The 26,826-nt window shown below is 44.3% G+C and overlaps 2 protein-coding genes and 1 long non-coding RNA gene across 10 annotated transcripts in view; 1 reads left to right on the top strand and 2 right to left on the bottom strand.

Annotated features, from left to right (window-relative positions):
- LDLRAD3 (low density lipoprotein receptor class A domain containing 3) overlaps window positions 1-7,964 on the top strand; it is a 327,921-nt gene extending 319,957 nt beyond the window's left edge. For 2 of the 5 annotated variants that reach the window (XR_012423328.1, XR_012423326.1), the window contains exons 5-7: window positions 258-356; window positions 3,209-3,281; window positions 4,435-6,201. Coding sequence is in view for 2 of the 5 variants with exons in the window: in XM_074013955.1 (XP_073870056.1) it covers window positions 3,209-3,281; window positions 4,435-4,546 (185 nt within the window). In the remaining 3 variants the exon portion in view is untranslated. Of the gene's footprint in view, window positions 1-257; window positions 357-3,208; window positions 3,282-4,434 lie in introns of all 5 variants that reach the window. The other 3 variants (XR_012423327.1, XM_074013956.1, XM_074013955.1) reach the window with 3 other exon arrangements.
- On the bottom strand, window positions 5,406-8,877 carry LOC141408456 (uncharacterized). The gene is made up of 2 exons (XR_012423329.1): window positions 8,645-8,877; window positions 5,406-7,145 (listed from the first exon to the last, which is right to left on the bottom strand). It is a non-coding gene; the product is annotated as an uncharacterized lncRNA (long non-coding RNA).
- Window positions 8,878-10,676: 1,799 nt separating this feature from the next.
- COMMD9 (COMM domain containing 9) lies at window positions 10,677-24,915 on the bottom strand. Of its 4 annotated transcripts, none has more exons than XM_074013957.1 (6): window positions 24,853-24,915; window positions 17,798-17,923; window positions 15,252-15,419; window positions 13,585-13,619; window positions 12,706-12,809; window positions 10,677-11,489 (listed from the first exon to the last, which is right to left on the bottom strand). In XM_074013957.1, the coding sequence occupies exons 3-6, from the start codon at window positions 15,410-15,412 to the stop codon at window positions 11,349-11,351; spliced, it is 441 nt and encodes a 146-aa protein (XP_073870058.1). In that variant the 5' UTR covers window positions 15,413-15,419; window positions 17,798-17,923; window positions 24,853-24,915; the 3' UTR covers window positions 10,677-11,348. The 4 variants fall into 4 exon arrangements, with proteins under 4 accessions (XP_073870058.1, XP_005578235.1, XP_015290399.2 ...); XM_005578178.5 differs by having other exon boundaries at window positions 15,252-15,391; XM_015434913.4 differs by lacking the exon at window positions 13,585-13,619 and having other exon boundaries at window positions 15,252-15,391.
- Between the last annotated feature and the right edge of the window lie 1,911 nt (window positions 24,916-26,826).

The raw sequence follows: 26,826 nt of genomic DNA, 5'->3' as shown, positions 1-26,826 counted from the left end.
CACGGTGAAACCCCTTCTCTACTAAAAAAATACCAAAAAAAAAAAAAAAAAAAACTAGCCGGGCGAGGTGGCAGGCGCCTGTAGTCCCAGCTACTCGGGAGGCTGAGGCAGGAGAATGGCGTAAATCCAGGAGACAGAGCTTGCAGTGAGCTGAGATCCGGCCACTGCACTCCAGCCTGGGTGACAGAGCGAGACTCCGTCTCAAAAAAAAAAAAAAAAGAGATCATTTGTTCAATGTCCCTTTTTCTTACTGCCAGGCCAGGGCTCTTGTCTGCACCACGGAACCCATTATGGCTTGAGCCTTTCCAGATCAATTCCCCATAAACCTAATGAGGACATTGGAAAGGTGAGCTGAGGTAAGTTGGTGAAGAAACTCTAATGGAGCCCTATGGAGTCTGGAGTTTTGACAGCATACTGGGGACAACGGGAAACCATTGACAGAGAAAAGCAGGACAGAGCCATGATGCATCATCCGTTCACTTATTACATTCAGTTAGCATATATTTATTGAGCATGTGCTCTGTGCTAGGTTATGGGGATATACCATTGAACAAGATAGACAAGTTTCTCATCTTCATGTCTCCAGTGGGGAGACAGAAAATGAGCATGGTGAATAAATTAGAATGCACATCAGTTCACCAAATAAGACTTTCCATGGCATGGGGTGGTGAGGGGCAAGAAATGAACAGGATGCTGTGATTCAGAATAAAAGACAGAATCGTCTTTAGAGAGCATAGCCTGAGAAAGTTTCTCTAAGGAAGTGATCTTTTAGATGAGCCTTTAAAAAATGGGAAGAACCCAGTCTTGTCAAGAGCGGGAGAAACAGTGTTACAGTTCGGAGCAGGGCGAGGGATGGGTGGGTGGCGGATGCAGTGAGTGCACAGGTCTTGTGGCTGGAAAGACTTTGGAGGACACTTGGAACTGAAGGAAGGTTGGTGTGAATGGAGTGCTAAGGAAAGTGTTATGAGCTCAGGAGGCAGAGGTGGGCAGATGTCATCATGCTTAGAGGCTACCATAGGTGAGAAATGACAGAGTCGTTAACCAAGTTGGTGCACAGATGGAGAGACATGGACCAATGTGAGTATATTTTGGATCGAGAACCGGCAAGTCTTGCTAATGGATTAGATGGTGGGTGCAGCGGCAGACAGAGAAGGAGGCAGTGATGTTTCCCACGTCTCTGGTTGGAGCTGTTATTTACTAAGATGGAGAAGCCTCGGAAGGTCGGACCAGGTTTGGGGGGTAAAACTAGATCAAGTTTGCACTGAGAAGGTTGGACTTGGGGAGGACAAGGTCAGTGCAGGGTGCTCTTCAGAAGCGAATCCAGTATTCCAGGTGAGAGATCATGATGAGGATGAGCTAAGGTGGTGAGGGGGGATGAAGGGAATACCCATGCCTCTGCTAAACAAGCCAAGAGAAGAGTTTCCCACTGCCTCAGATGCTCTGAATTTCATTTTGTGACACGGCTCAAGAGACCAACCAGAGGGAGGAGTTCGTTTTGGATAAGGTTGAAATGAAATCAACATATGGAGAGGAGTGGAGGCGAATGATGTGGAAAATGGGGTCACGAAAGACACCAGGCAGAGAGTGCAGCAATGCAGTGCCTTCCGCAGCTGGCTGTGTGACATGGGAGAGAGGAGTCTGGATTCACCATCTGTGCCAGGGAGAAAGCCGTCCTGGGAAACAGATGGCCGGCAGCCATGCCCACGCACCCTGGACGACCACGGGGTTTCCCTGGGGTTCTGCAGCCCGGGTGACTTTCTTGGGAGGTTTGGGACAGAGCATTCAGAGGCTGTGGGCATAGCAGGCTCTGGGATTTCTGCCCTTGATGCCACCGTTACCCAAACCCCTAGAGCAGGGTCCCAGATGGTGCAGCTGAGATGAGCTCTCTTTAGCCTCACGGTCCTCCAGCAGTGCCCCTTCCAGCCTCTGAGGTTAGCAAAAGCCAGTGGCTGGTGGCACTGACAGTGACCACTCAGTCAACCCTAGTCCCTGTCAGGATAGTCATCTTTTTCCTTCATTTGTTCTTTCATTCCTACATGCATTCAACAAATCCTGACTGAGTATCTGTGACTGCAGGCACTGTCCCAGGCCCTGCCCTCGAGAAAAGGCAGATCGAGAATTGGACAGTGTGGGCTACCAAGCCCTCTCCTTCCCTTCTTCCTCATCCTGTCACTCCTTCCGGCCTTGAGGCCCAGAGCTGACCCGAATCCTCACCCAGGACCCATTCCAGCCCCTGGTCCGGGCACTGCTGATTCTGATTTAAGTCCATTTCTTAATTTTATTTCATGAGACTAAAATGTCATCAGAAATCAGGTTGTAAAGGACACTGAATAATATTTTTCTGAGTTTGGGCTTTATTCTGAGTATTTGTTTAAGTATTTTAGGCAAGAGAGTGACATTAGATTTCCATTTGCAAGACACCTGCAGCAATGAGGAGGAAGGATGGGAGGCAGGGAGAGAGGGATGGCACGATGGGAGGCAGGAAACCAGTTTGGAGGCCTTTGGACTTGTCCAGATGAGAAGTGACAAGGGCTCCTTGCCATGTCCCCACCCCTGCTCCCAACCCCATCACATCAAAGCTACTCTCAGAAAAGAACTCACGAATCCTGTGAGCTGTGGAAGGGCTCACCCCAGTGGAGGCACCTGTGTACATATTTGAAGTTAAACCAACATTCGGCATCTTTTATTTCTCAGACACCTTCATGTACAATGAATCCCCTCCAAGCAGCATTGTCAGGAAAAAATACTCTCCATCTCTCTCTTTTAGAGATGAAGAAACTGAGACTTAGCTCTAAGCACCCCTAAATTTGAATCCTGGCTCCACCACCTGTCCAGGTGTAGAAAGTTCCACTGTGGACAGACTGCGGGACCTGCATGGTTGCCATGAGCACAACCTGATCTGGAAGACTTGTATCTAATGGGCCCTAATGGTGGCATCTCAGAAGCACCGAGGAGACCCTGGGGGCTTCTGCAGCTGGGCCTGGGGAGCATGTTGAACGGGCGCCCTGGGTGGGCCTGCCCTGCCTGCTCTGTCTTCTGCCTTCTCTGCCTATGTTGCCCAGGGCCTGAGCGGGAGAGTTCTGTAGGTGAAGGGGCCTGGGCCTGAGGGCTTCTTTTGCAGGAAGCTTCTCCCCTTGCAGGATTCTAGGAGAGGCCTGCCCACTACCCCACCTTCCCCCAGCTTTCCTGGTCTTTGTTCCGATTTTAGGCCAGAGTGGGACGATAAGGAGGACGACTGCGCCATCTGCTGGGCATCTCAGGCAAGCTCCAGCTGCGCCCAGGTGAGTTTGGCTTTTGCGCATGAGAACCTTGGGTCACCAAACGGGCTCTGGCCCCTTGACCGATGATCTGTTTTATAGAAGTAGCCCCAGGGATACACTACAGTCAGCTGCTGCCAGGAAACTCTCGGTACCCACAGAAGCTGCCCATTATCTGTGCGCTCAGGTGTGGGGAACAGAAAGGTGAACAGGGCGTGGGGGAAAGTACAGACACAGACTATTAAAATGCAGTGTGCCGAGGAATGACGGAGAAAACGCAGGTGGAGAAGACAGGCCAGTTAATTTGACTTCCTGGGTCCCTGTTAGGTGCTGCTCCTGAACTCAGAAGCATGAACTGGAATTAGGGAAGGATTAAGGGAAGGCCTTCCAGAGAGACGGCATGGCAGGGCAAAGCCCTGGTGACCGTGTGGCCACCTCTGCTCAGGCCCAGGGCTACTGCCTCTTTCCTGCCCTCCTCCAGCAGTTGGAGACTTTGCTGACCCCTTGGAAGTGCTGGTCCCTGAACTCTGCAGTGGCAGGAGCTCAGAAGGTCCACATCTGCCCCTTCACTTACCACCTCAGCAGCAGCTCCTTCCTACCCTCACCCAGAGTTCCCAATCCCTACCTCTTCCTACCCAAGCCAAACAGTGTGGCTGAGAGACTGCTATGAACCAATCTCCCACACTCACAGACTCAGAAATCAATGCTGGAGAATGAAAGAAAGGTGGAGAATGATGAAATCACCTAGTTGGTGAATTAGGGCCCAGCTGAGGTCGATTTAGGAAGAGCAATTCTAGTGAGCGTGAGTTCTGTCAGTCTGCCATTATATTGCATTCAATCTAACTCAGGCATGGTTTACTACACAGGTCAAATCCTGCGAGTTTGTGGAAGAAGTGGGATGCAAAGGGACATTTACGGGGCAATCTACTGTGTGCCAGACACAGTGGAAGCTATCATGGATATCAAGTGAATGAGACATGGTCTCTGTCCTCAAGAAGCACCCACATCACCACCCGGTCCTCCCCACCACCGCACAGTTCCTTTCTGTTCTTTTCTCTTCCTGCAGAAAACCTGCTTCCGGGAAAGTAACTGATAAATTAAGCCACACTGAGCTGTAGTCAGTTGAGTGGGTGTTTATGACAGTACCTGTGAATTGTCTCTATCTGCTCTATTTCAGTAAAATCAAGAAACCCACTGGCTTATTCTCCTGCCCTCCCCCACCCCAACGTGTTAGCTACACACAAGACCACCCAGCAGAGACTGTATTTCCCAACCTATCTTGCAGCTAAGTATAGATTATGTGATGGAGGCCAGTGGGACATGAGTGAAAATAATGTGGCAATTTCTGGGGTATACCCTCCTCCTCCTCCTCGTCTTCCCCTTCCCCCTTCCCATGGCTGGGATATAGACTTGGAGGGTGATGGCGTACAGGCTTTGCTCACAGCAATGAGGGTGGTACCTGGTGGTTGGTGAAACAAGAGGGAAGGATTCCGAGTCTATGAACCAGAGCAGAACCATCCTACTCGCTCAAAGCTCCTACCAGCTCAGACTTTTACATAGAGAGAAACTTCTAAATTCTTTAATCCACAGAAGCTGGGCTTTTGTTAAAGCAGCCAAATCAATATCCTAATACAGTGGCTCTTGCTCCCTGATGTTTAATAAGCAAATAAGCAAAAATATCTTGAGCAAGAGCTTTATCAGAGTTCCTGAAATTCTAACCAGAGGCCATCCCCTGAGCTGGGGATCCAGCATGTGTATAACAATGACCCCATGCCCTCTGATACCCAAAAGCATCTCTCAACTAATTCATCATTCAGTTTGTTGGGACAGTATTGTATTTTACTGTGTGGTATGTGTCTTAGGTCATATGGCTAGTTCAACATTGATAACAATAGCCAAGAAAGTTCCATTCTTCAGCCTGTGGGTCTATGCAGTTTACTGTAAATTTATGGGATGCATTACTGAAGGAGTTATCTTATCTCTACTTACAGATGAGACCTAAAAGCCCATTAGAGACTTTCCCAAGGGCCTGGGGCTAATAGAAACTCAGCCTCTCAAACTTACCTTTAAGAACTCTTGACACTTCCCCAAATAAAGGACCATTCCCTCTCCTTAGAGATTAGGGTCCTCTGACAACAACCAGGGAATACTATTAGAAAATATTCTTTATTTTTTCTTGAAGTACTTGTAAAAAGGACGATTAAATCACAAAAATGTGAGCACCAAAGACAGAAGGAAGTTGTGTAAAGGTCAACATTATGCTGGTAAGAGCATGTTCAGGAACGATCAATATTTGGAAGCCAATGGTCACAGGTTGGCAATTGTTCTTGTAAATGTTCAACCACTGGAAAACTTTCAAAATGCTAGGTAGCCAATGGTTTCTAGATTAAAGTATTAAAACAAATAATAATTTTTTAGAAAACTATCATTTCTGATAACATCTCAGCTTACTGAACAAAGTAACGGAGAGCCTCTCGCACCACGCTGGACTCGTTTCCTGGAAATTTGTAAATACCAGACCACAGAGCTTGACTAATGACTATTGGACATGGTGCCCACTGTGTGTATTTAGATAACTGGCTTGTGTGGGAAGAACCCAAATGTCTGGTCCTCATGCCAATTTGTCTTTGGACCTAAAAATGACCAGAAAAGGGAGGCAAAGGAAAATGACCATGATCTGGATGGAGATGGTGAGGCAGGACTGATGGCGGAGTGAGCCGAAAGTTGCCAAATTAAGGGGAAATTTAGGTGATCTGTAAAGAATCATGAGTTTTCTCTTCCCCAGGTTGAGGCAGGAATGGAGAAACCACAGGCTTTTGAGTTGAAAGCCCCAGATACAAGTTCCAGCTCAGCCCCGGACTACTTTGAGCTGACTTCTCCTCAGTAAAATGCACAAATACTTGTGAATGGATGCTCCAATAACCTGAGAAGGTTGTGTGAAGAGGTAAGATGGTATCTAAGGAAACGTTTCAAGTGCTCTCATGTGCCACACAGGTGAGGAGATTTATCATTATATCATGAGAAAAAAGCTGAAATTGGGTGTCAGGGCATGTATTATTACAATTCTTTTTTATTTTTATTTTGAGACAGGGTCTCACTCTGTTACCTAGGCTGGAGAGCAGTGGTGCGATCTCAGCTCACTGCCACCTTGATCAAGCTCAAGCAATCCTCCCACCTCAGCCTCCTGAGTAGCTGGGACTGCAGGCACACACCACCATGCCCAGCTGATGTTTGTATTTTACGCAGAGGCAGAGTTTCACCATGTTGCCCAGGCCAGTCTCAAACTCTTGGCCTCAAGTGATCTGCCCGCCTTGGTATCCCAAAATGTTGGGATTGCAGGCACAAGCCACTGCGCTCGGCCACAATTCTTTTGAACAATTCTTCTTCCTTTTGCTTAAGCAAGAGAGGAATCTTTTGGTTCCAATGACAGTTGTCAGTAGTCATCATGACTAATCACAAATATCCCGCTTCTCTTCCGTCCTGGCACATGGTAGGATTCAGCTTCTCTGCTCTTTCATGGTTAGATGTGCCCACATGATTTGACTGGTACTTCTGGGCAGCAGCTTTAAGATCACAGGTACAATTTGCCATAGTCCCTTTCCCTGCCTTGGTGATTGTGGAGGCATGTGTTGAGATGAAGCTTCCATCATCTTAGGCCCTTAGTGATTACAGTGAGCAGAATACCCACCCTTCTCCTCCAACCTGCAGTGAATGTACAGCATTGGCAAAGAAACTTGAGTTGTGTAAAAAGCCACGACAACCTTGGGATTGTTTGTTACTGCAGCATAACCTTGTATTGAGTATATGTTCTTATTTTCTGTATTCTTCATGCTCTAGCATTTGGGTCGTTGATCCAAAGAAGCCGCCCCATCCAGGGCTAGCAAATTCCTAGAGAGAGACAGAGACAGAGAGAGAGAGAGAGGTAGAGAGAGAGAGAGAGAGAGAGAGAGCGAGCGCGCGCACACAAACAATTCTCCTGGGAGCATGCCTTTGATGTACAAACCAACTAATCCAGAGCCCACACTCCCAACCATCTTCTTCTTTTTAAAACCAAACTTTCACATGCCAAGCCAATATTCCCCTTGCCCTAAGTCACCCTAGGGCCAGACGACTAGGGACCATCCCTATGGCCCTGAACCCACCCAAATTATTCAAACTATCCAACCCTAAACTTAGTGAGCATATATACCTTGTCTTAACCATTCCTTCCTATGAAAACCCCAATAAAGGCTTGGGGCCATGCTCTCCCCTCTCCCTGCCTCCTGACCAACACTTATCCTTCTGAACCACGTGGCCCCGTGTGCCACACCTCCTGCTTCTAGACTCTATGAGCACAAACTTCTTCCTTCATGATAATCATTTCCATGTCTCTGTGCCTTATGTCTTAACATTCCTGATTAAAACAAATCCTGAGAACACCTGGCACAGTGAGCAGGGTGGTTTGATGCCAGATGGAGATGGAATGTCCTTAGACTGATCTTGACTTGCTACCTGGACCCAACAGACAGCAGCCACTGCTTGGCAAGGCACAGCTGGGAGTAGAGTGCTCAGACTTCCTGCTTGATGGCTACTGCATTGGGTTGTGTTTTTTGTCAGGTGTTGCCATTATTTCCCAGCTTGAAATTGTGATGCTCGAGAAGCTGAGTCCCGGAGCTGCCTCATAGGCTGGTGTCATGTGTCTGGGACTAACCTATTTCTCCACGGTGGTGGAGCACCCAGGATTCAGGACAGAGTGCCTGGGGTTATATAAGTAATTGGCTACATTTGTTTCTTAAAAGGTCCCTCTGAAGGGGACCAGGAGTGACTGGCTACCCTCTTTATGCCAAGGGACAAGTCTGATCCACTGACTGAGGATCACTGACAACACTGGGGTCATGAGAGTCATTTAGATGAAAGTGCCTAGTGTCTAGGATGTGATAGCTCCTGAGGACACTCATAAACCACTTTCCCTTTTCCCTCTGGGCTTTGCTGAGTCAAATTTCAGCCTCTTCCTTGGAGTACTGCGAGAGCACTTCTCTGAATGCTTGCTCCTTGCTCGCGCATGTGTTGAGGGCCATTCATGGGGTCAGTGTGAAGGGCTCCTCCAGGGATTACGGCATCCCACAAATGTTCAGATCACACACTTCTCTGCTGTCTGCTTGCTGCTGTCACGATTTATTTCCCAACCCAGGGGTAAATAAGAAGTCCCCTTCCTAGAGACAAGTGACTCAACGTTTAATGATAAACAGGAAAGAAAAGGATCATCTGTTTCCAACTTCCCCAAAAGCCCCAAAAAGATGGTCCTTCCCCACGTGGCCCTATGTGGCATGCCATGCCTCCTGTTTCTAGGGTTCTGTGAGCACAGACTTCTTCCTCATGACAACCACCTCTGTGCCTGTGAGTCTTACCATTCCTGATTAAAACAAATCCTGGGTACACCTTAACACAAGCCTGGTCCGTCCTGATGAATACACAAGGAGGAAGAGTGGGATTGGCGTCAGGCACCGAGATTTTCTCATCTTCTTCCCAACCTCTGGGGTCTAGATGGCCTCTCCAACTGCAGACAGGCTTTCAGTGTGCAGGAAGATGGACCCCATCATCACTGGCCTGGCTGTCAGAGCCTGGAGGCAGGAGGTGGTCTCTATTGGTTACAGCAGAGAAAGCCCCAGGGACAGATTCAGATTGGCTGATTGGAATCATGAACATTCATGAGACGATCCCTGTGGCACATGCATTTGATCAGGATTGAGGCAGATGCTGACCCCTGTTGGTGGGTGGGTAGGTGGGATGTGTTGGGCAAGCCAGCACAGGCACCAGTGAGATTGATCACTGTCCTTTTGTGGATGGAGTTTGGACATCCAAACCTTGCCACTCCCTGAGGAAGGGACAGTTTGTATACAGCTGCTTCATAACACAAAGTACTACTGGGAAACCAGACAAGCAGTGAATGAGCCAACTTCCTTTGAGATCAACAGATACAGCCCGGAGGCCCTTCTGAGATAGGGCCAGGCCAACCAGAAATACGGTATCTACAAACAATCCATCATCACTACAGAGGAAAACAAATGCCTTAAATGAACACATGAGGTGAAGGGTAGCAAACATGTATTGACTTTTCCAATTATTTATCAAATGCCCTCTGTGTCACGTACCCAGATGGCTCTATTTGGACAGATCTGGCTAAAGGAAATGTCCAACTGCCCAGACACCTCTACTGGGCTTCTTGCTTCAAGTGTTTCTTATGGATGCCCATGGGAGGCCAAGAGAAAGGTATATGAGATCTCTCTCTGCAGGTCATGGGGAATGGAAGGAAAGGAGAGGGGTAAATTTGTGACAAGGGTGAGCTCAACTGGAAGGTACAACCAGGGGCTCTCAACTTGGAAGTAGTGGGCTGACTTCTGGGGTCCATGACCTCTTGTCATTGCATGCAAAAAACTGAATGTTCACTTCCTATAGCAGATAAAGAAGAGCTTGGAATTTTTTTCCCTTGACCTTCCTAGTATCTCACTGGGTAGGCAGAGGTAAGATCTCTCATTTGTACTTCAGTTTCAACATTTTGCAAATGGCGCTAGTCACAGAATTCCATGTTCCTTGCAAAGTCATGTGTTGTAGAGAGGCTAGAGAAATAGGTGTCTACCTCTTAATGACCAGCAGATGACTCAACCTCAATGAGCTGGTTTCCTGGTCAATAAAGGGAGGATAAGAGTATTAATTCCTACACCAACTCTGTTATAGTAGATGAGACAATAAATGCACCAAGCTTTCTACTCTCATCCATTAATAATCAAAGCCTTTCCTATTAGTTGTAACAGTACTAAGTGTTTTTAGGTGCATTATATCATTTAATTTTCACAAAAGTCCTATCAAGTAGGTACTACTACTATACTCATTTAATTTAGGAAAAAAGTACAAAGTGGGTGAAAATTGAGATTTAGAGGTCAAGCACCTTACCACTGAGAAGCAGAGCTGGCTTCTGACCTTGGCTGCCAGACTCCTGAGAGCATATTCTTAATCTGAGGATTTACCTCCTCCATTCACTCAGTACACAAACTAGCAGAGAAGCTGCCAAAGCAAAGCACTCAAACAGCAGGCTGCAAGCTGTTGCCATGGGGATGATCTGGAGAGGGAAGGGAGATCTTCACGCATGGAGTCCCTGTGAAGCGTGAGGCACATGACAGATGATCTCATGTGGTTAAACTCGAAGGAGTGCCTTCATCGTAGCTCTTGTAACAAGCACATATTGATGATTAGCCTTGCTTCCTTTTGTTCTATGTAACAGGTGAAAACACAGAAGGTGGTTGAGATTCATTTGCCTGATTTCATGTCACATCATGGGTCAAGGGCTTAGCTGGGAATTAGGAAGTGGGGATCATCTTCAAAAACTAGAGAAAGTACTGGCTAAAGGCCATAACTTGGGGACAAAAGAAGCTACAAAAATCATGAAAGTTTAGAACTGTTGTTTATTTCCAATTATTCCCACTTCTTCACCTAGGAGTGGCTGCATCAGATGAAGGAAGAGGGCCCTGGTTTCATGAAGAAGCGAATTAGTACCCATTTCAGACTTCCTGCACTGAAGAGGGGTTCCAGTGTGGTGGAGGGAGCTCAGGAAACACTCTCGATGGACCATGCTCTGTGGGCTCTGCCTGACTTCCCTGACAGAGGAGCAGGAACTGCTGGCATCTCTCACCTGATTCCCTTTGTGTGTTCTGGGATTGGAAATGAACTAATTAGAGCTAATGTTGGAAATAAATGTATTGGATAAACTGCATGATTTGGGCCTGAATTTCCCAAACAGCTATGCAGAGGCAGCTGATGACGCAAATGTTCCCTCACCCTGCCATGGTGGGAATTCAGTTGCATTCAGGAGCTTTTCAAAGATGGGGGCTTCTGCTCTCCAGCTTCAGAAAGAGAAAGAAGATGAGTGAGGAGAACAGCGGGGGATCTGGCTGCTTCTTCCCAATCCAGCTGTAACTTCTGGATGGCAGTAGCCCCCTGCTGTCCCCACCATCCTGCCTGTTGTCAGCTGCAGCTGCGAGGGCAGCCTGCATGTGGGGAGACATTTATCGCTCATGAGCAGCTGGGTCACGGCAGTGGCCCTGGCAGCTGGCTGGATCATTTACTGGCCACGGCAGAGAGTTGGTCTCGGATGCGGCCCAGGCCATCTAACATGGTGTCCAGTGTTTCTTTGCTCAGCTCCACGGTGACAGCTGAGATGGAAGGTTTGTCTCCACATAGGCTGGGATCTTCCTGGATCTGAAAAGAGAACATAGCCCAGGAAGTCAAAGCTGCTTCTTTTCCTATCTCCCTGTAAGTCAGCCCTGAACCTGCGAGGTTGAGCTCAGTTCTGCTGAACCTTTGAAGAGAGGCTCTTTCCTAAGCACTAGAGAGTACCAGCCCTTGGGTCATTTAGCAGTAAGGGAGAGGGCTGGAGATGCCTCAGAGGCCTGGGTCAGTCTCCATTTGCAACAAGTGCCTGGGGTAGGTATCAAAGAAGGCCAAGCCAAGGCCCACTCACCTCTCTGATACCCTAACTCTCAGCATTCAAGTAAGAAAACATTATGTGTGTTTACATTGTATTTAAGGAGCAGGCTCTGTTGAATAATTAAGACAATCCTGCACTGGGATGCAGGAACAAGCTTACAACCTTTAGTTTAAAAAAAAAAAAGAAGTTAAGCTTCACTAATATTTAAAACTTAATTGCTAGAGGCACCCTTACTTCTTCATTTTCTTACAAGTGTTAAATTTCTGGGTGTCTGGTTATGTAGACCAGAAACTCTTTTTTTTTTTTTTAAGATGGAGTCTCACTCTTTCACCAGGCGGGAGTGCAGTGGTGTGATCTCGGCTTACTGCAATCTCCACCTCCCGGGTTCAAGCGACTCTCCTCCCTCAGCCTCCTGAGTAGCTGGGACTACAGGCACCCGCCACCACGCCTGGCTAATTTTTGTATTTTTGGTAGAGAGGGGCTTTCACCATGTTGGCCAGGATGGTCTTGATCTCTTGACCTCATGATCCGCCCACCTCGGCCTCCCAAAGTGCTGGGATTACAGCCGTGAGCCACCGCGCCCGGCCACTAGTAGAAACTCTTGAGCAGCCACGTTACAAATAATGACAGCCTAATCACTGGATAAGAAGTTGGCTAGAGTACACTGAAATGATCAGGCAGGCTATTCAAAATCTGGAAGCCCACCACTATTGTTAAAGCTAAACTGCTAAGAGTCTATATAGGGTTACCTTTAGGTATCAGCAAATTATTTTAAAAATATATTTTGCATTTGTTTTGTTGTTTTAATATGTCCATAATATGTTAATACAGTAGTATACACACACAGTATAACTAAACAAAGGAGGATAAAGGGGATAGTAATTTTTAAAAACATATGGGTTAGAGATCCTAAACCTTGGAGACTGGTGTTTTAGATGGCCACAGGGGTGCTGCCTCTTCTTTTTAATGGCCTGATAGTGAATGTACCTTCATCTGGAGCAGGCAGGTGGGGACGGCCATGCGGCTGATGCTGTCTGAGGAGGTTTTGATATCCACTCTCCAGTCCAGATCGACCAGGCGTGGCAGAGAGACTGTGGAAGGAACAGCTCAGCTCAATGCTCTGTTGGTCTATGCAGCAAGTCTCTGAGAGAGACAGACAGACGAAGCCCAAGACCCACAGGAAGTCATGTGCCTTACCCATTGCTCTGTGCGGCCTGAACTTAGCACTAATTCACAGTGGCAGCATATCCAGCCTTCTTCCTGAACACCCAGCCCTTCGGATGTTAGGGCACAATGAGAAGTGACATAAGGCAGAGAAGAAATCATGGCCTGAGGCTTAGGAAACGTGTAGTTTCAGCAATAGTGGTAAGAGCTCTTGTTGTGGAGATAAATGGACTTGACTTGAATATAGGTGCTACCACTTATCTAACCTTGAGCTTCTGTTTGCTCATCAGCCTGGCTCACAGGGCTGTCGGGAGGACTCAATGACTTAACACAGACAAACTGCTCCAGCACTGTGGCTGGCTCAGAGTTAGTGTCATGACCACGTATTAAACATGGACTTTTATTCAGTCAAACTATTTTTGATCACTGTTGATTTTTTTCACAATTGAAATATTTTAAGTACTTCACTTTCTGCTTTGGATATTTCTGTTTTTTAACAACATGCCTATATAATCATGTTTATAATCAGAAAAAAGTTAAAAAGTAGAATTAGGAAAAAAAAAACCCCACCATACACAGAGTATGGGTTGAGACTAGAATGGTTCACTTTGGTTTCTGTTGAACTCTCTGATCACCTGGGAGACTGAGAGCTGAGGCTGGGGAGACAAGTAAGAAGGGCGGGGCAGATTTCTTGGTACTCACTCTGATTTGCCTGGGCTTCGGTTCTCCAAGCAGACCTGTTTAAGAGGGAAAGATGAGGAAAAAATAATGGAAAGGGGATGAGACGGACTCTTCTGATAGAGAGGGGACCTTGGTCCTTCCTGCGATCTTCAGACCTGTCATCACCTGCTAACAGGAAAGGACCACAGAAACCCCTCCCTCCCAGAAAGTCTTTTATTTGTTTTACAAGCTCAGTGATGTTAAGGCCGTAAGTGTTGTCAGTTTTCATAGTTTAGGACAAAAAAGAAGAAAATACAATGTATTGTAATCTTATTGCGCTATTGTTCTCTTTTTTTTTTTTTTGAGACGGAGTCTTGCTCTGCCGCCCAGGCTGGAGTGCAATGGCCGGATCTCAGCTCACTGCAAGCTCCGCCTCCCGGGTTCATGCCATTCTCCTGCCTCAGCCTCCTGAGTAGTTGGGACTACAGGCGCCCGCCACCTCGCCCGGCTAATTTTTTGTATTTTTAGTAGAGACGGGGTTTCACCGTGTTAGCCAGGATGGTCTCGATCTCCTGACCTCGTGATCCGCCCGTCTCGGCCTCCCAAAGTGCTGGGATTACAGGCTTGAGCCACCGCGCCCGGCCTGCGCTATTGTTCTCAAAGACAAAACAGAAAAAAAGTCAACTTATCTTCTCTTTATTGAGCACCTACTGCATACACAAATATTGCATCTTCTGCAAAAACACATCCAAAGAGACCTAATGCTGCAACATACATAATAAAATGTGATCATGTATGAGAGAGTTCTTAATATACAATAAAACCCTTGGTAAATAGGCATTATCAGTTATTGCTATTAGAGAGGTCTGTTCAAGCTTTCTGCTAACCAACAGTTAATCAATTCTGCTTAAAATGTACGTGTTTAAAAGGAACTTCCCAGGCAAGAAAATATACAGATACTTCACAAAAGAAAAGAAAAAATCATCAATAACCATATGAAAAAGATAACTGACATCACTAGTGTCAAAGACGGGAACACTGAAATTGTCATTTGTGGAACTGGGAAAAATGTAAGAAAAAAAATCCCCTCAGTGAAGGTGTAGGGAGAGGGTTACACTTGTATCCTACTACTGTGGAAAAATACTGCAATCTTTCTAATAGCCAACTTGAACATTTAAGGCCAAACCCTCAAAATGTCCATTACCTTTAACCCGGTAAAAAAATAAGCACATGAGCAAAGTTTTCACTGTAAATTGTTCACCGAAATGAAAAAGTGCCAAGAGCCTCAGTATCCAACACTACGAAATTTTAAAATTAAATTATACATCATTTCTTCCTATAATAGGATATGTTTAACCATTACTATGATATTGAAGGTAAATATTGACCTGAAATGTCACTATCGTTCATACTGTTAACAGAAAATAAGCAAGTTACAAAATAGCATGATCCATTTGGTAAAAACAAAAACAAAACATCAACCTCTTATAGAGGTGTAAAGAGAAAAAAATAAACATGTCTTAAAAGGCTTTCCATTAAGAAAAGACTATGCTAACCTCTGGCTGGTGGAATTATAGGTGTCTTATTTTCTTTTTGCTTATCTGGGCTTCCTAATTTTTTTTAACAATGAGCATATTATTACTTCTAGAATGAGAATAAAAATAAGAAATATAAAAGTTAGAAGGGACTTTCAAGAAATGAGCACTTACACATGTTCTAGGATGATCTTCGTCAGCAGGTTTTTGAGGTTTTGGTGGAAATTTTCTGGAAAGAGAGCCAGAATCGCCTCGGCAGAGGACAGGTCACGGAATGCCACCAGCCGAGTGAGGCGGTGCAGAGCCTGGAGCAGCTGCAAGATAGACGGAACCATCCTGTAGCTGCAACAGAAGCAGCAGGCAGGGGGCACAAGTGAGGGCCAGGGGTAGGGCTCTCCACCCCTAAGGCTGCACACTGTCACGGTCATTCAACTGAGTCACGAGTCCAGAGGCCTCTGTGGCACATGTTCGTGCCCCACATGCCTAGGCCTGCCTCGGAGTTCACCTGTTGCTTTAGAAGACAGATGCAGCTGCCTGACCTAGGAAGCCGTCAGCTTGCCAGAAACTCTCCACTTGTGGGCAAAGAGTTAATATAGCCCTTTTCCTTCTGCATGAGAATCTGACCTTCAGTTAACTTTCTGGTGCTGTTTCCCTGGTAACCTGAGAGCCGTGCAAAGTCAGCTGTGTTACTAAGCAACCCTGCATTGGTCCAAGCCTCTGGACTGAGAGGACTGCATAAATACCTAGGGTGCCTGTAGCTCCGGACTTGCCTATGTGTGGCTACAGGCTCCTTTTGAGAACCTGAAGCTGTCCTTACTGAACCGTGACACGAGATACTGGCGCCTGTGGAGTGAGGGCCTTGAATCCAGGGTGGTAGGATTCATGTCCTTTCCTCTCAACTGTCGCCTAGGAGGGCAAAGAGAACAAACAGCTCCTGGCCGGCTGTGTGGGTTCCTTCTGGGAAGAGGCGTGTCCGCCCGTCCTGCTAAAATGCTGTGTTCCCATCCTAGGTCCTTCTAAGTGAATCTGTAACTACGAAGTGTAAGAGTGGTTTATGGTGGTCTTGTGAATACAGTAATTCTTAGCTAACCTAAAAAAGCTCTCTGGAGGTAACTGTTTCTCTGCTTTGGGGCTTTCTCTGATATCACTGCAGATTACCTGACACAACCTGGAAGTGAAGGGAAGTTAACCTTCCACCAATGAGAGTGGGTGTTCATGGATAAATGGCCAAGCCTCTCTGTCCTCCTGGGGAACAATTCTGAGAGGTGTTCTACTTGGTTTCTTACAGGATCCCAAGTTTTCCACAGCAGTAACCGCTCTTAACATCCTCTTTTATTGACTTGCCATCCCTGTTTGATTTTCCCCACTGCTTTGTGTTTTCTAGAATCATCTCCTAAATAATCTACTTTGGGGGGAACCCAAAATAAGTCTCCAAATCACTTCCATAATCTTGCTTTTTCCTTTTACTTTTCTACAGCTCATTTCAATAAATAAGGTCCAGAATTAAAACAAAAAACAAAAACCATATGCCAGGTGCAGTGGTTCATGCCTATAATCCTAGCACTTTGGGAGGCTGAGGTGGGTGGATTGCTTGAGCTCAGGAGTTCGAGACCAGCCTGGGCAACATGGCAAAACCCTGTCTCTACAAAAAATACAAAAATTAGCCAGGCATGGTGGTACATGCCTGCAGTCCCAGCTACTCTAAGATGGGGGGACTGTTTGAGCCCAGGGGGTCGAGGCTACAGTGAGCCATTCTTTGCCCTCGGCTTGGGGAACAAAACAAGACCCTGTCTCAAAAATTAAAAAAAAATCCAAAAACATACGCCCATTGGGATGAAGAAACTGCTGTTTTAAAAACATATTTGCTGGCCGGGAGCGGTGGCTCACGCCTGTAATCCCAGCACTTTGGGAGGCTGAGGCAGGCGGATCACGAGGTCAGGAGATCGAGACCATCCTGGCTAACACAGTGAAACCCCTTCTGTACTAAAAATGCAAAAAAATTAGCCAGTCGTGGTGGCGGGCGCCTGTAGTCCCAGCTTTTTGGGAGGCTGAGGCAGGAGAATGGTGTGAACCTGGGAGGCGGAGCTTGCAGTGAGCCGAGATTGCGCCACTGCACTCCAGCCTGGGCGACAAGCGAGACTCCATCTCAAAACAAAACAAAACAAAACAAAAAAACATATTTGCCTTGACAAGATAAGGCTGTCGCTGCTACATAATAACTTACTACAAGTTAGCTTAATCTCCCTCTTGGCCACCTGCTGATATCAGATGAGCTGAGGAGAAGGGGACCTTCTGTGGGACAGAGGGCTAAGGAGGGAGTCAGAAACACAAAGCACCCCTCAGGAAGCCTGATGGAATCTAGGAGTGCATACTCCTGAATCTTACGCAGGCCTCAAAGCTTCTGTTCAAAGATCCCTGAAAAGTCTGTCCTAAGCTATCCAGCTAACAATTTATCAGCATCAGCACGTTACGGGTTGGAAAAGAAAATCATGGAAAGGTTGGCTTTTGTTCCACATTGTCTAGGTAACAGGTCTGAAAGAAAATGGTCAGGAGCTCTGATTCTGGGTACAGTTCTCCCATTCATGTCCCATTTATCAAAGTTTGCTATAGTGTCAACAGATGTTTCAAGGGATTTTCCTTGGACATGGCGATGACTGGGAAGTCAAGAAAGAGACTAATAAGAGGGCCAGTGGCCAAAGGTCATTTCTGACCACACTTACTTCCTCTGCCTCCTCCTGGGTCACAGACAAGCTGGAACATGTAATATCCAAGAGTTTTTTCGAGCCAAGGGCTGAACTGGAAAAGCTCTCTTGACACAGCTGTCTGACAACATCTTTTGAGGAGGCCTATGAATTAAATCACAGATAGGAAAAAAAAAAAAAAACCTCAGACTCTGAAAACACACATTTTGAGTAATAACATCTTAGTCATACATGATACCTTTGAGACTTAAAATTTAAAGATACGTAAGACTTTGGATTCTAGGAAGATCAAATAGATGTACTTTTCCCTAATCTTTCTGCTAAGTACAACCAAAAACTCTGGACACGATGCAGAAAACATACATGAGACGCTGGAAGCGGGAGAGAAGGAGGCAGATCTGCTAGGGACCGCATAATACAAGGAATGACACAATGGTGAGTTCCCTGGATTTTTTTTTTGCTTCATATATCCCAGACTTTCAGCTGAAGAAGAGGGCAATGTGGAAATGACAATGGATGCAGAGGGGAAAAAACGCCACAATAAATACCTGTTCTATCTAGCTAAAGGACCAATAAAGGGGCAGCCTCGCAAGACAGAACACTTTTAGATGACAACTGCTACACTCCAGCCAAATATCATAAAAAAAACTGCAACCCGACCCACCTCTATGTCAACAAAGGCTGAGTGGGAGGCCTAGACCTGAGTGAGAAGACTTGTGAGGCTATAATGAGGTACGCCAACACTCCTGCTGGGGAGGTGTCAGAGAAGGTCAAGTAGGAAGCTGGGACCTTTATCCCCACCAGTTGGTAACAAGCCTCATCATTGTGTGATATCAGTGGAGACGACATGGAGTCAGAAATTCCACCCCTCCCCAGTGGTAACAAGGAACCTCTGCTTTCATGTATCAACAGAAGCTGAGTGGGGAACCTGGACTTCAACTTCCAACTGCTAGTAATGAGGTAGCACCCCCTTCCCCTGCCTAAGCAGTGCCACAGGAAGCCAGCTAAAACATAAAATTTAAATAAAATCCATTCTCAGAACGTAATATGAAAATGTCCAGGTTTTCACTGAAAATCATTCATCAAACCAAGAACTAGAAAGATCTCAAACTGAATGAAAAAAAGGTAATTAACAGATGTCAACACCAAGATGACAGATGTTAAAATTAGCTGATAAAGAATTTTAAGTAGCCAGGATAAATATGCTTCAACAAATAATTATGAACTTGCTTGAAACAATTTTTAAAATCACCTCAGCCAAGAAACAGAAGAGATAAAGAACAACAAAATGGAAATTTTAGAACTGAAAAATAAAATAACCAAAATAAAAAGCTCAATAGATGGGTTCAGCACCAAAATGGAAAGAATAGGGGAAACAATCAGTGAACCAGAAGCCAGAGCAGTAGAAATTACCCAATCAGAAAAGCAGAGAAAAGAGACAAAATTATGAACAGAGCCTCAGGGACATGTGGGACCCTAACGAAAAACCTAACATTCATATCGCTGGAGTCCTGGAAGGAGATGAAAAAAGAGGGCAAGACTGAAAGAATATTCAAAGAAATAATACCTGAAAACTTCCCAAGTTTACTTAGAGACATACTCCTATATATTTCAAGAACCTGAGTGAACCCTAAACAGGATAAATCCAAAGAAATTCACACTAGGACATATAATTGAACTTCAAAAATGAAAGACAAAAAAAATCTTTCAAGCAGAGAAAAATGATACCTTACCAATTAAAAAAACAATTAGAATGAAAGCAGATTTTGTATCAGAAACCATGGACACAAGAAAGAAGTGACAATATTTTTCAGGTGCTGAAACGGAAAAAAAACTGTCAACCTGGAATCCTACACCCAGCAAAAATATCCTTCAGGAATGAAGAGGAAATTGAGACATTCTCAGATGAAGAAAAACTGAGAATATCTGTCACAAGATCTGCTGTACAAGAACAGTTAAAACAAATTCTCTAAACAGTAAGGAAGCAATGAAACAAGAAACCGTGGAACACCAGTGTGCTAGCCAGAGCTCTCCAGAGAGACAAAACCGACAGGGTATGTGAGAGGGGATTTATTGGGGGGAAATGGGTCACATGATCACAGAGACAAAGCCCCACAATAGGCCATCTGCAAGCTGGAGGAAGCTGGCAGTTTGGCTCAGTCAAAGTCTGGCAACCTCAGAACCAGGCAAGCTGATGGTACAGCCCCTAGTTTGAGGCCAAAAGACTGAGAGCCACTGGGAGGCCACCGGTGCAAGCCCCAGACTCCAAAAAATGAAGAACCCAGAGTCTGATGCCCAAGGGAAGAGGAGAAAAGGCATCTTACTTTAGAAGGAAGGGAGAGAACAGAAAGAAAGGGAATCCCCCATCTTCCACCTGTTTGGCCCAGTTGGGTCCCCAGCCAGTGGGATGGTACCTGCCCACATTGAGGCAGGTCTTCCTCTCTCAGTCCACTGACTCACACATCAGTTTCCTCTGGCAACACCCTCACAGACACACTCAGAAACAGTGCTTCAACAACCATCTAGGCATCCCTCAATCAAGTTGACACCTAAAATAAACCATCACAATCAGGAAGACAGAACAGGGCAAACAAAAACATGGAATTCAAAAGAAGTGAAGTAATGAAGAGTGTGTTCTATGTGACCACAATGGAATCGAACTAGAAAGCAATAGCAGAAAAGTAACAGAAAAATATCTGAACACTTACAAACTTAAACTTCTAAATAATTCATATGTCAAAGGGGAAGTCTGAGGGATATTTTAAAAATTACACTAAGTGAAAATGAAAACACACCATATCAACATTTGTGGGACGCAGCCTAGCAAGTAGTGAGAGGAAATTTTATAGTATTAAATGCATATACTAGAAAAGAGGAAAAGTCTCAAATCAATAATCTAAGCTCCCACCTCAAGAACCTATAAAAAGGAAAGCATAATAAACCCGAAGGAAGCAGTGGAAGTAACAATGATAAGAGAAGAAACCAATTGAAATTGAAAATAGAGAAATCAATGAAACAAACAGCTGGTTCTTTGACAATGTCAATAAAAATCGACAAACCTTTAGCAAGACCGACAAAGTTAAGAGGGGAGACACAAATTACCAGTATTAGGAATGAAATAGAGGATATTACCACAGATCCCGCAGACATCAAAAAGATAAGGGGAACTTAATGAACAATTCTATAAACATAAATTTGCCAGTTTAAATAAAATGGGCCAATTCCTCAAATAACACAAACTACTTCCACTCCCCTTCTATAAAATTGATCACTTGAATTGATCATTTGAATTAATATGACTACTAAGAAAATTAAATTCACAATTTTAAGGCCCCTAAAAAAATTTCTAGGCCCAGATAGTTTGGAGAATTCTAACAAACATTTAAGAAAAGAATGAACTGATTCTACACAATCTCCTCTAGAAAAACAGAAGACAATGGAGTACTCTCTAAATGATTTTATACAGCTACAAAGCTAGCATTACCCTGATACCAAAACCGCACAAAATTGTACAGAAAAATAAGAAAACTACAGACCAATATCCCTCATAAAAATAGACGCGAAAATTCCTAGCAAAATATTGGCAAATAGAGATGAGTTATATATATATTATATATATAAAATAAAATATTACATATATAATTATATAATTATATATATAAAATATTTTATTATCAAATACAGACATATAATTATATATTTATATATTATATTATATGTTTATATAATTATATGTAATATATAATTATACACTATGACCAGGTGGGATTTATTCCAGTTGCAAGGCTGGTTCAATGTCTGCAAATCTATGTAATCCACCGCATTAACAAAGAAAATCACATGATATAAATCAATGCAAAGAAAGCATCTGACAAAATTAAACATCCATTCTTGATAAAAACCCTCAGAAAAATAGGAATAGAAGAGAACTTCCTTATCTTGATAAACAGTATCTACAAAAAACCTACAGTGAACATTATACTTAATGGTGAAAGACAGAATGCTTTGCTCCCAAAACCGAGAACAAGGCAAGATACCTGCTTTCTCCACTCTGAATCAACACAGTGCTGAAAATTCCAGCCGCTAAAATAAGGCAAGAAAAGGAAATAAAATGTGTGCAGATCAGAAAGGAAGAAATAAAACTGTCTCTACATCCCAAGAAATATACCAAAAACTCCTAGAAACAGTGAGTTTAGCAAGTTTGCATGTAGGATATAAACATACATAAATCAGTTGTATTTCATATATTAGCAATGAACACGTGGACACTAAAATTAAAAATATGGGCTGGGCGTGGTGGCTCACATCTATAATCCCAGCACTTTGGGAGGCCAAGGCCGGTGGATCACTTTTGGCCAGCAGTTCAAGACCAGCCTGGCCAGCGTGATGAAACCCTGTCTCTACTAAAAATACAAAAAGAAAAAAAAATCAGCCTGGAGTGGTGGCAGGCACCCGTAGTCCTAGCTAGCCGGTAGACTGAGGCATGAGAATCGCTTGAACACAGGAGGCGGAGGTTGCAGTGAGCTGAGATCACGCCACTGAACTGTAGCCTGGGCCACAGAGCGAGACTCAAAACAAACAAACAAACAAAAAACCCAAAACCATTTGCAATTGCTCAAAAAATGAAATACAGGATGTGTATGCTGAAAACTACACAATACAACACTGTTGTACAATCATTACATGGAGTACTACTCAGCAATAAAAAGGAAAGAACGACTGATACAACATGGATGAAAATTAGGCTGAGTGAAAAAAGTCAATCTCAGAAGGTTACTTACTGCATTATTCCATTTATATGGCATTCTTGAAATGACAAAATTAGAGAAATGAATAATTCCAAAGGTTAAGGAGGGTGTGGCTATTCATGAGGAATATTTGTGGTGGCGAAAATGTTTTGTATTTTGACTGTCAATGTCAATACTTTTGACATTAGGTACTGACATCCCATTTATCCTTTACCCAATTTCCCCTATGCAGAACTATACATAATAGTAAGTATACTATATATGTATACTATATATACACTATATTATATAGTATGTATACTATATATTATATACATACTATACATAATAGTATGTATACTATATTATATATAGTTCTGCAGAATCCGGCAGAACTGGGAGAAATTGAGTAAAGGATAAATGGGATCTCTCTATATTATTTCTTACAACTACATATGGATTTATAATTATCTCACAATAAAAAGTCTAAGTATTTTTTTAAAAAAAAAGAAAAGAAAGTACATAGGACAGTAGCAATGAAAATCAATGAACTACTGCTACATAATGGTGAGCAAAAGCAGCCAGGCATTAAAAAAAAGTATATGCTGTATTATTCCATTTATGTAAAGTTCAAACATGGGCAATATTAAACGAATTGTATCAGAAGCAAACATGGAGTTTACTGTTGGGGAAGAAAGTGAGGAAGCAAAGAAGGGGCGAAAGGGGGACTTCTGGGGTACTGGTAACATTTCATTTTTTGACTTTGGTGGTGGTTACACTGGTGTGTAATAAATCATTTAACTGTAAATTTATTATTTATGCACTTTTCTGTATGTATACTACGCATTAATCTTTTAAAGTTTTTAAAAGAAAAGAGTGCATAAGACCAACAGGCATAGGGACGGGGGTAAGTACACAGCAGCCAAAATGAAGGTGAAAAGGCACTGGGCTGGGAGCTGAGAGCCCTAGATTTCCAGTCCCAGCTCTGTTACTTCATTTATTAATTCACTTAACAGCTATTTACTGAGCATGTGCTGTGTGTCAGGTATTATTGTTCTACTTGTTGCGCATTAACACTTGTGAACCAAAGAATAGATAGGAGTGGAGAATGCTAATGAACACTAAGAAGGCAATTAAAAAATAAATAAGTAAAACAAAACAGACTATTACATGAACTGATGATTATGATGTGTCATAAATTGAGGAGGGTAACTCAACCCTCTTCACCTGGTGTTTAAAAAAAAAAAAAGAGAGAGAGAGAGAGGAAGAAAGGAAAGGTCCCTGATGGATCTTACATTCTTATGAGACAGACAGACAACAGGCAAATAGCTAGCGACAAGTTCTACGAAGGAAAATAAAGCTGCCCTTTCTCCTACAGGACAAATCATAAGTTAAATAATTCCGGCTAGGCGCGGTGGCTCAAGCCTGTAATCCCAGCACTTTGGGAGGCCAAGGCGAGTAGATCATAAGGTCAGGAGTTCAAGACCAGCCTAGCCAAGATGGTGAAACCCCGTCTCTACTAAAAATACAAAAATTAGCTGGGATTGGTGGCCAGCGCCTGTAATCCCAGCTACTCGGGAGGCTGAGGCATAGAATTGCTTGAACCCGGGGGGCGGAGGTTGCAGTGGGCCGAGATTGCGCCACTACACTCTAGCCTGGGCAACAGAGAGAGACTCCGTCTCAATAATAACAATAATAATATTTAATAATATTATTGTTTAATAATATATTTATATATAATTATAATTAATATATATTATAAATATAATTATTTAATAATAATAATATTATCATTACATCATTTGAGCTTTACAAAGCCCTATTAAGTAGGTCCATTTCAACCTCACAACTTTTCAAATGATTATCAGGAGAGGGTCCCGCCCCTTTCACAGGTCAAAGCGAGTAGGGAAAATCTGGACCTCAGGGGAACACTGAACGCATAGGTCATTCGGAGGGCTGGGCGGATGTAGTAGGAGATAATTTCTTAATTATGGAGTGCAGGAGGGGCTACGGGATAAAATGGGGAACTGGTAACGTGGGTCTAGCAATTACCACTCCAATGCCCCAATACCGAAAACCAATCCCAGAGACTAATAGCAGGAGGTTGTACTGCGCCTTCATGCCCATTATTTTATTTTATTTTTTATCTTACGTTCCTGTCAAAACGATATTTTGTTCTTTCTTTTTAAAAGCTCAGAAAGAAGCCACGATTTGCCTGGGATCACACAGAGAACAAGCAGCAGAATTCTGGCTCTACACCAGGGTCAATTTGTTCCCAATTCCTGCTCCGTCTAAAGTCTCGGAGACAAAGGGCCACCTCACGCTGTCCCCACCCCTTCGATTTACCTTGAGTAGGCTCTGGAGCGCTGCAAAATGCTCCGCTGTCAGGGCAGCCATCTTCCCGAAGTCACATGACCGCGGCACCCAGTGAAGCGAGGTCACGTGGCTTTCGCTGGCTGCTGTCGCGGGGCCTGCCGGGGGCTTCGGGGTGGAGGAAGGCGTTTCGGTTGTGGTGCTGCGGCCGTGGAGCGCGGATCCAGACGGAGGCGGCGGCTGGATGGCTAAACCCTGGGACTGTAGGACCGAAGGACTAGGGGAACCAGGGTGGAGGATGGTTTACTCGGGGGCGAAATTGGCTTGACTTTACTTACCAGGTCAGGGAAACAGGTTTTCCCTTGACTCATGTGGGTGGGCTGGCACATTTGGGGAATGCACCTGCAAGCTTGTCAGGCGCCTTGGAAACGTAGCTGTTCAGGAGTGATCAGCGTACCAGTGTTTGGAATGAAAATGAAGCTGTGCATATGGGGCTTCTTGGAATTTACACACACACACACCCCCTGTCTTTAAGAATGTAAAATTACTTCTGCGTGTATAGTTTTTCAGCCTATAGAGTAGGTTGGAGCTGGTATTATTAGTATTATCCAGATTGGGAAATAATCATTTAGGGTTTTTAGTAACTTTCCCATAGTCATAGAGGAGATCTGATTCCAAGAGCAGGTGAGGAAGTGTTTGGGAGAGGGGACAAGAGAGGAATGGAATGAAAGCTACTACCTAGCTAGGTTCTTGTTATACAGGGGTGAGATGGGGGAGGTGGTTTATGGAAATGATTTAATTCATTTATTCAGAAAGGTAATTACAATGAGTATAATTGTAAAGAGTGATTTTGCATAGGCAGTACTGGACTCTGATTTGCCCAGTTCTCGGAGGCTGTACATCAAAACAGACATTTCCTTTATCTACCTTTAGTATTTGGGTGGCTCTTTTCTTTTCCTACCCTCCACTTTTTTAAAGCAAATTCCAGCTCAAAAAAAATGGGTTCTGATATATTCGAGCTTAAGAAAGAATGTCCATTTGTGAAATTCCAGAAATTGGTAAGCTGCTAAGGACACTTACTCCTTTGTTTCCTCTCCTCCCCTTTCCCCTTCCTCCACTCCATTTTCTGTGGGGATGTTGTCAAGGCCCAGGAAAACAAAAATCACATTGTCTAAGGAGGAACCCATTCCTGGATTAGAAGATTTTAGAACCATTTTGTCACGGAGTCCTGATTGTAGCTCTCTTTCTTGGCCTCTCTTTTCCATGTACCCTCATGGCCTGATTCCTGGTTTCTGTTATAACTCAATGTAGGTTCTAGGTTTAACTCCTGCCTGTATCTATAGGGTTGGGCCCGTTGCCTTGGGTGAATTGAGTATTTGTTAAATAAACAACCACCCAAAAAAGTGATTAGACTAAGATGAACTTTTGTGACTTATTTGAGGATATTGCTTTGTTATTTGCAGGATTGTGGCTTCTTGTCTTACTTTAGAGCAATGAGGAGTGTGGTCACCAGCCTTCAAGATGACCCTCAATGATCCCATCCTCCTGGTGTTCATAACCTAGTGTAGACACCTCCCACCTTGTACCAGGATTGGTATGGGTGACCAGTAGCATATGGTGGGTGTGAATGGCATATCACTTCTGAGATTAGGTTATACAAGACTGCACCAAAAACAAACAAAAAGACTGAAGTTCCCGTCTCCTGGCTTGGGTACTCTCTCATGTACCCTGCTCTCTTTCACTTGAGTCCTTTGCTCTGGGGAAAGCAAACTGCCATGTTGTAAGCAGTCCTACAGAGAGGCCTAGGTGACAAGGAACTGAAGCATCTGGCCAACAACCTCATAATCGACCTTAGAAGCAGAGTCTCTAGGCCCAGTAGAGCCTTAAGAAGGCAGTAGTCTTGGCCAACAGCGTAACTGCAACCTCATGAGAGATTCTGAGCCAGAACCATCCAGCTAAGCCACGCCTGGATTTCTGGCCTTCAAACACTATTAAGATTATAAATGT

This window comes from Macaca fascicularis, chromosome 14 (assembly GCF_037993035.2).
Source record: "Macaca fascicularis isolate 582-1 chromosome 14, T2T-MFA8v1.1".
Lineage (NCBI taxonomy): Eukaryota > Metazoa > Chordata > Mammalia > Primates > Cercopithecidae > Macaca > Macaca fascicularis.
Note: the sequence above shows the minus strand (reverse complement) of the source record. Positions and strands in the feature narration are given on the sequence as shown.

Coding starts and splice junctions, on each gene's coding strand:
- COMMD9 (XM_005578178.5), bottom strand. CDS start 24,903: ATGGCTGCCCTGACAGCGGAGCATTTTGCAGCGCTCCAGAGCCTACTC. Junction 17,924..24,852: donor CGCTCCAGAGCCTACTCAAG/GTAAATCGAAGG, acceptor TTTAATTCATAG/GCCTCCTCAAAAGATGTTGT. Junction 11,490..12,705: donor CCTGCCTGCTCCAGATGAAG/GTACATTCACTA, acceptor TTCTCTTTTCAG/ATCCAGGAAGATCCCAGCCT.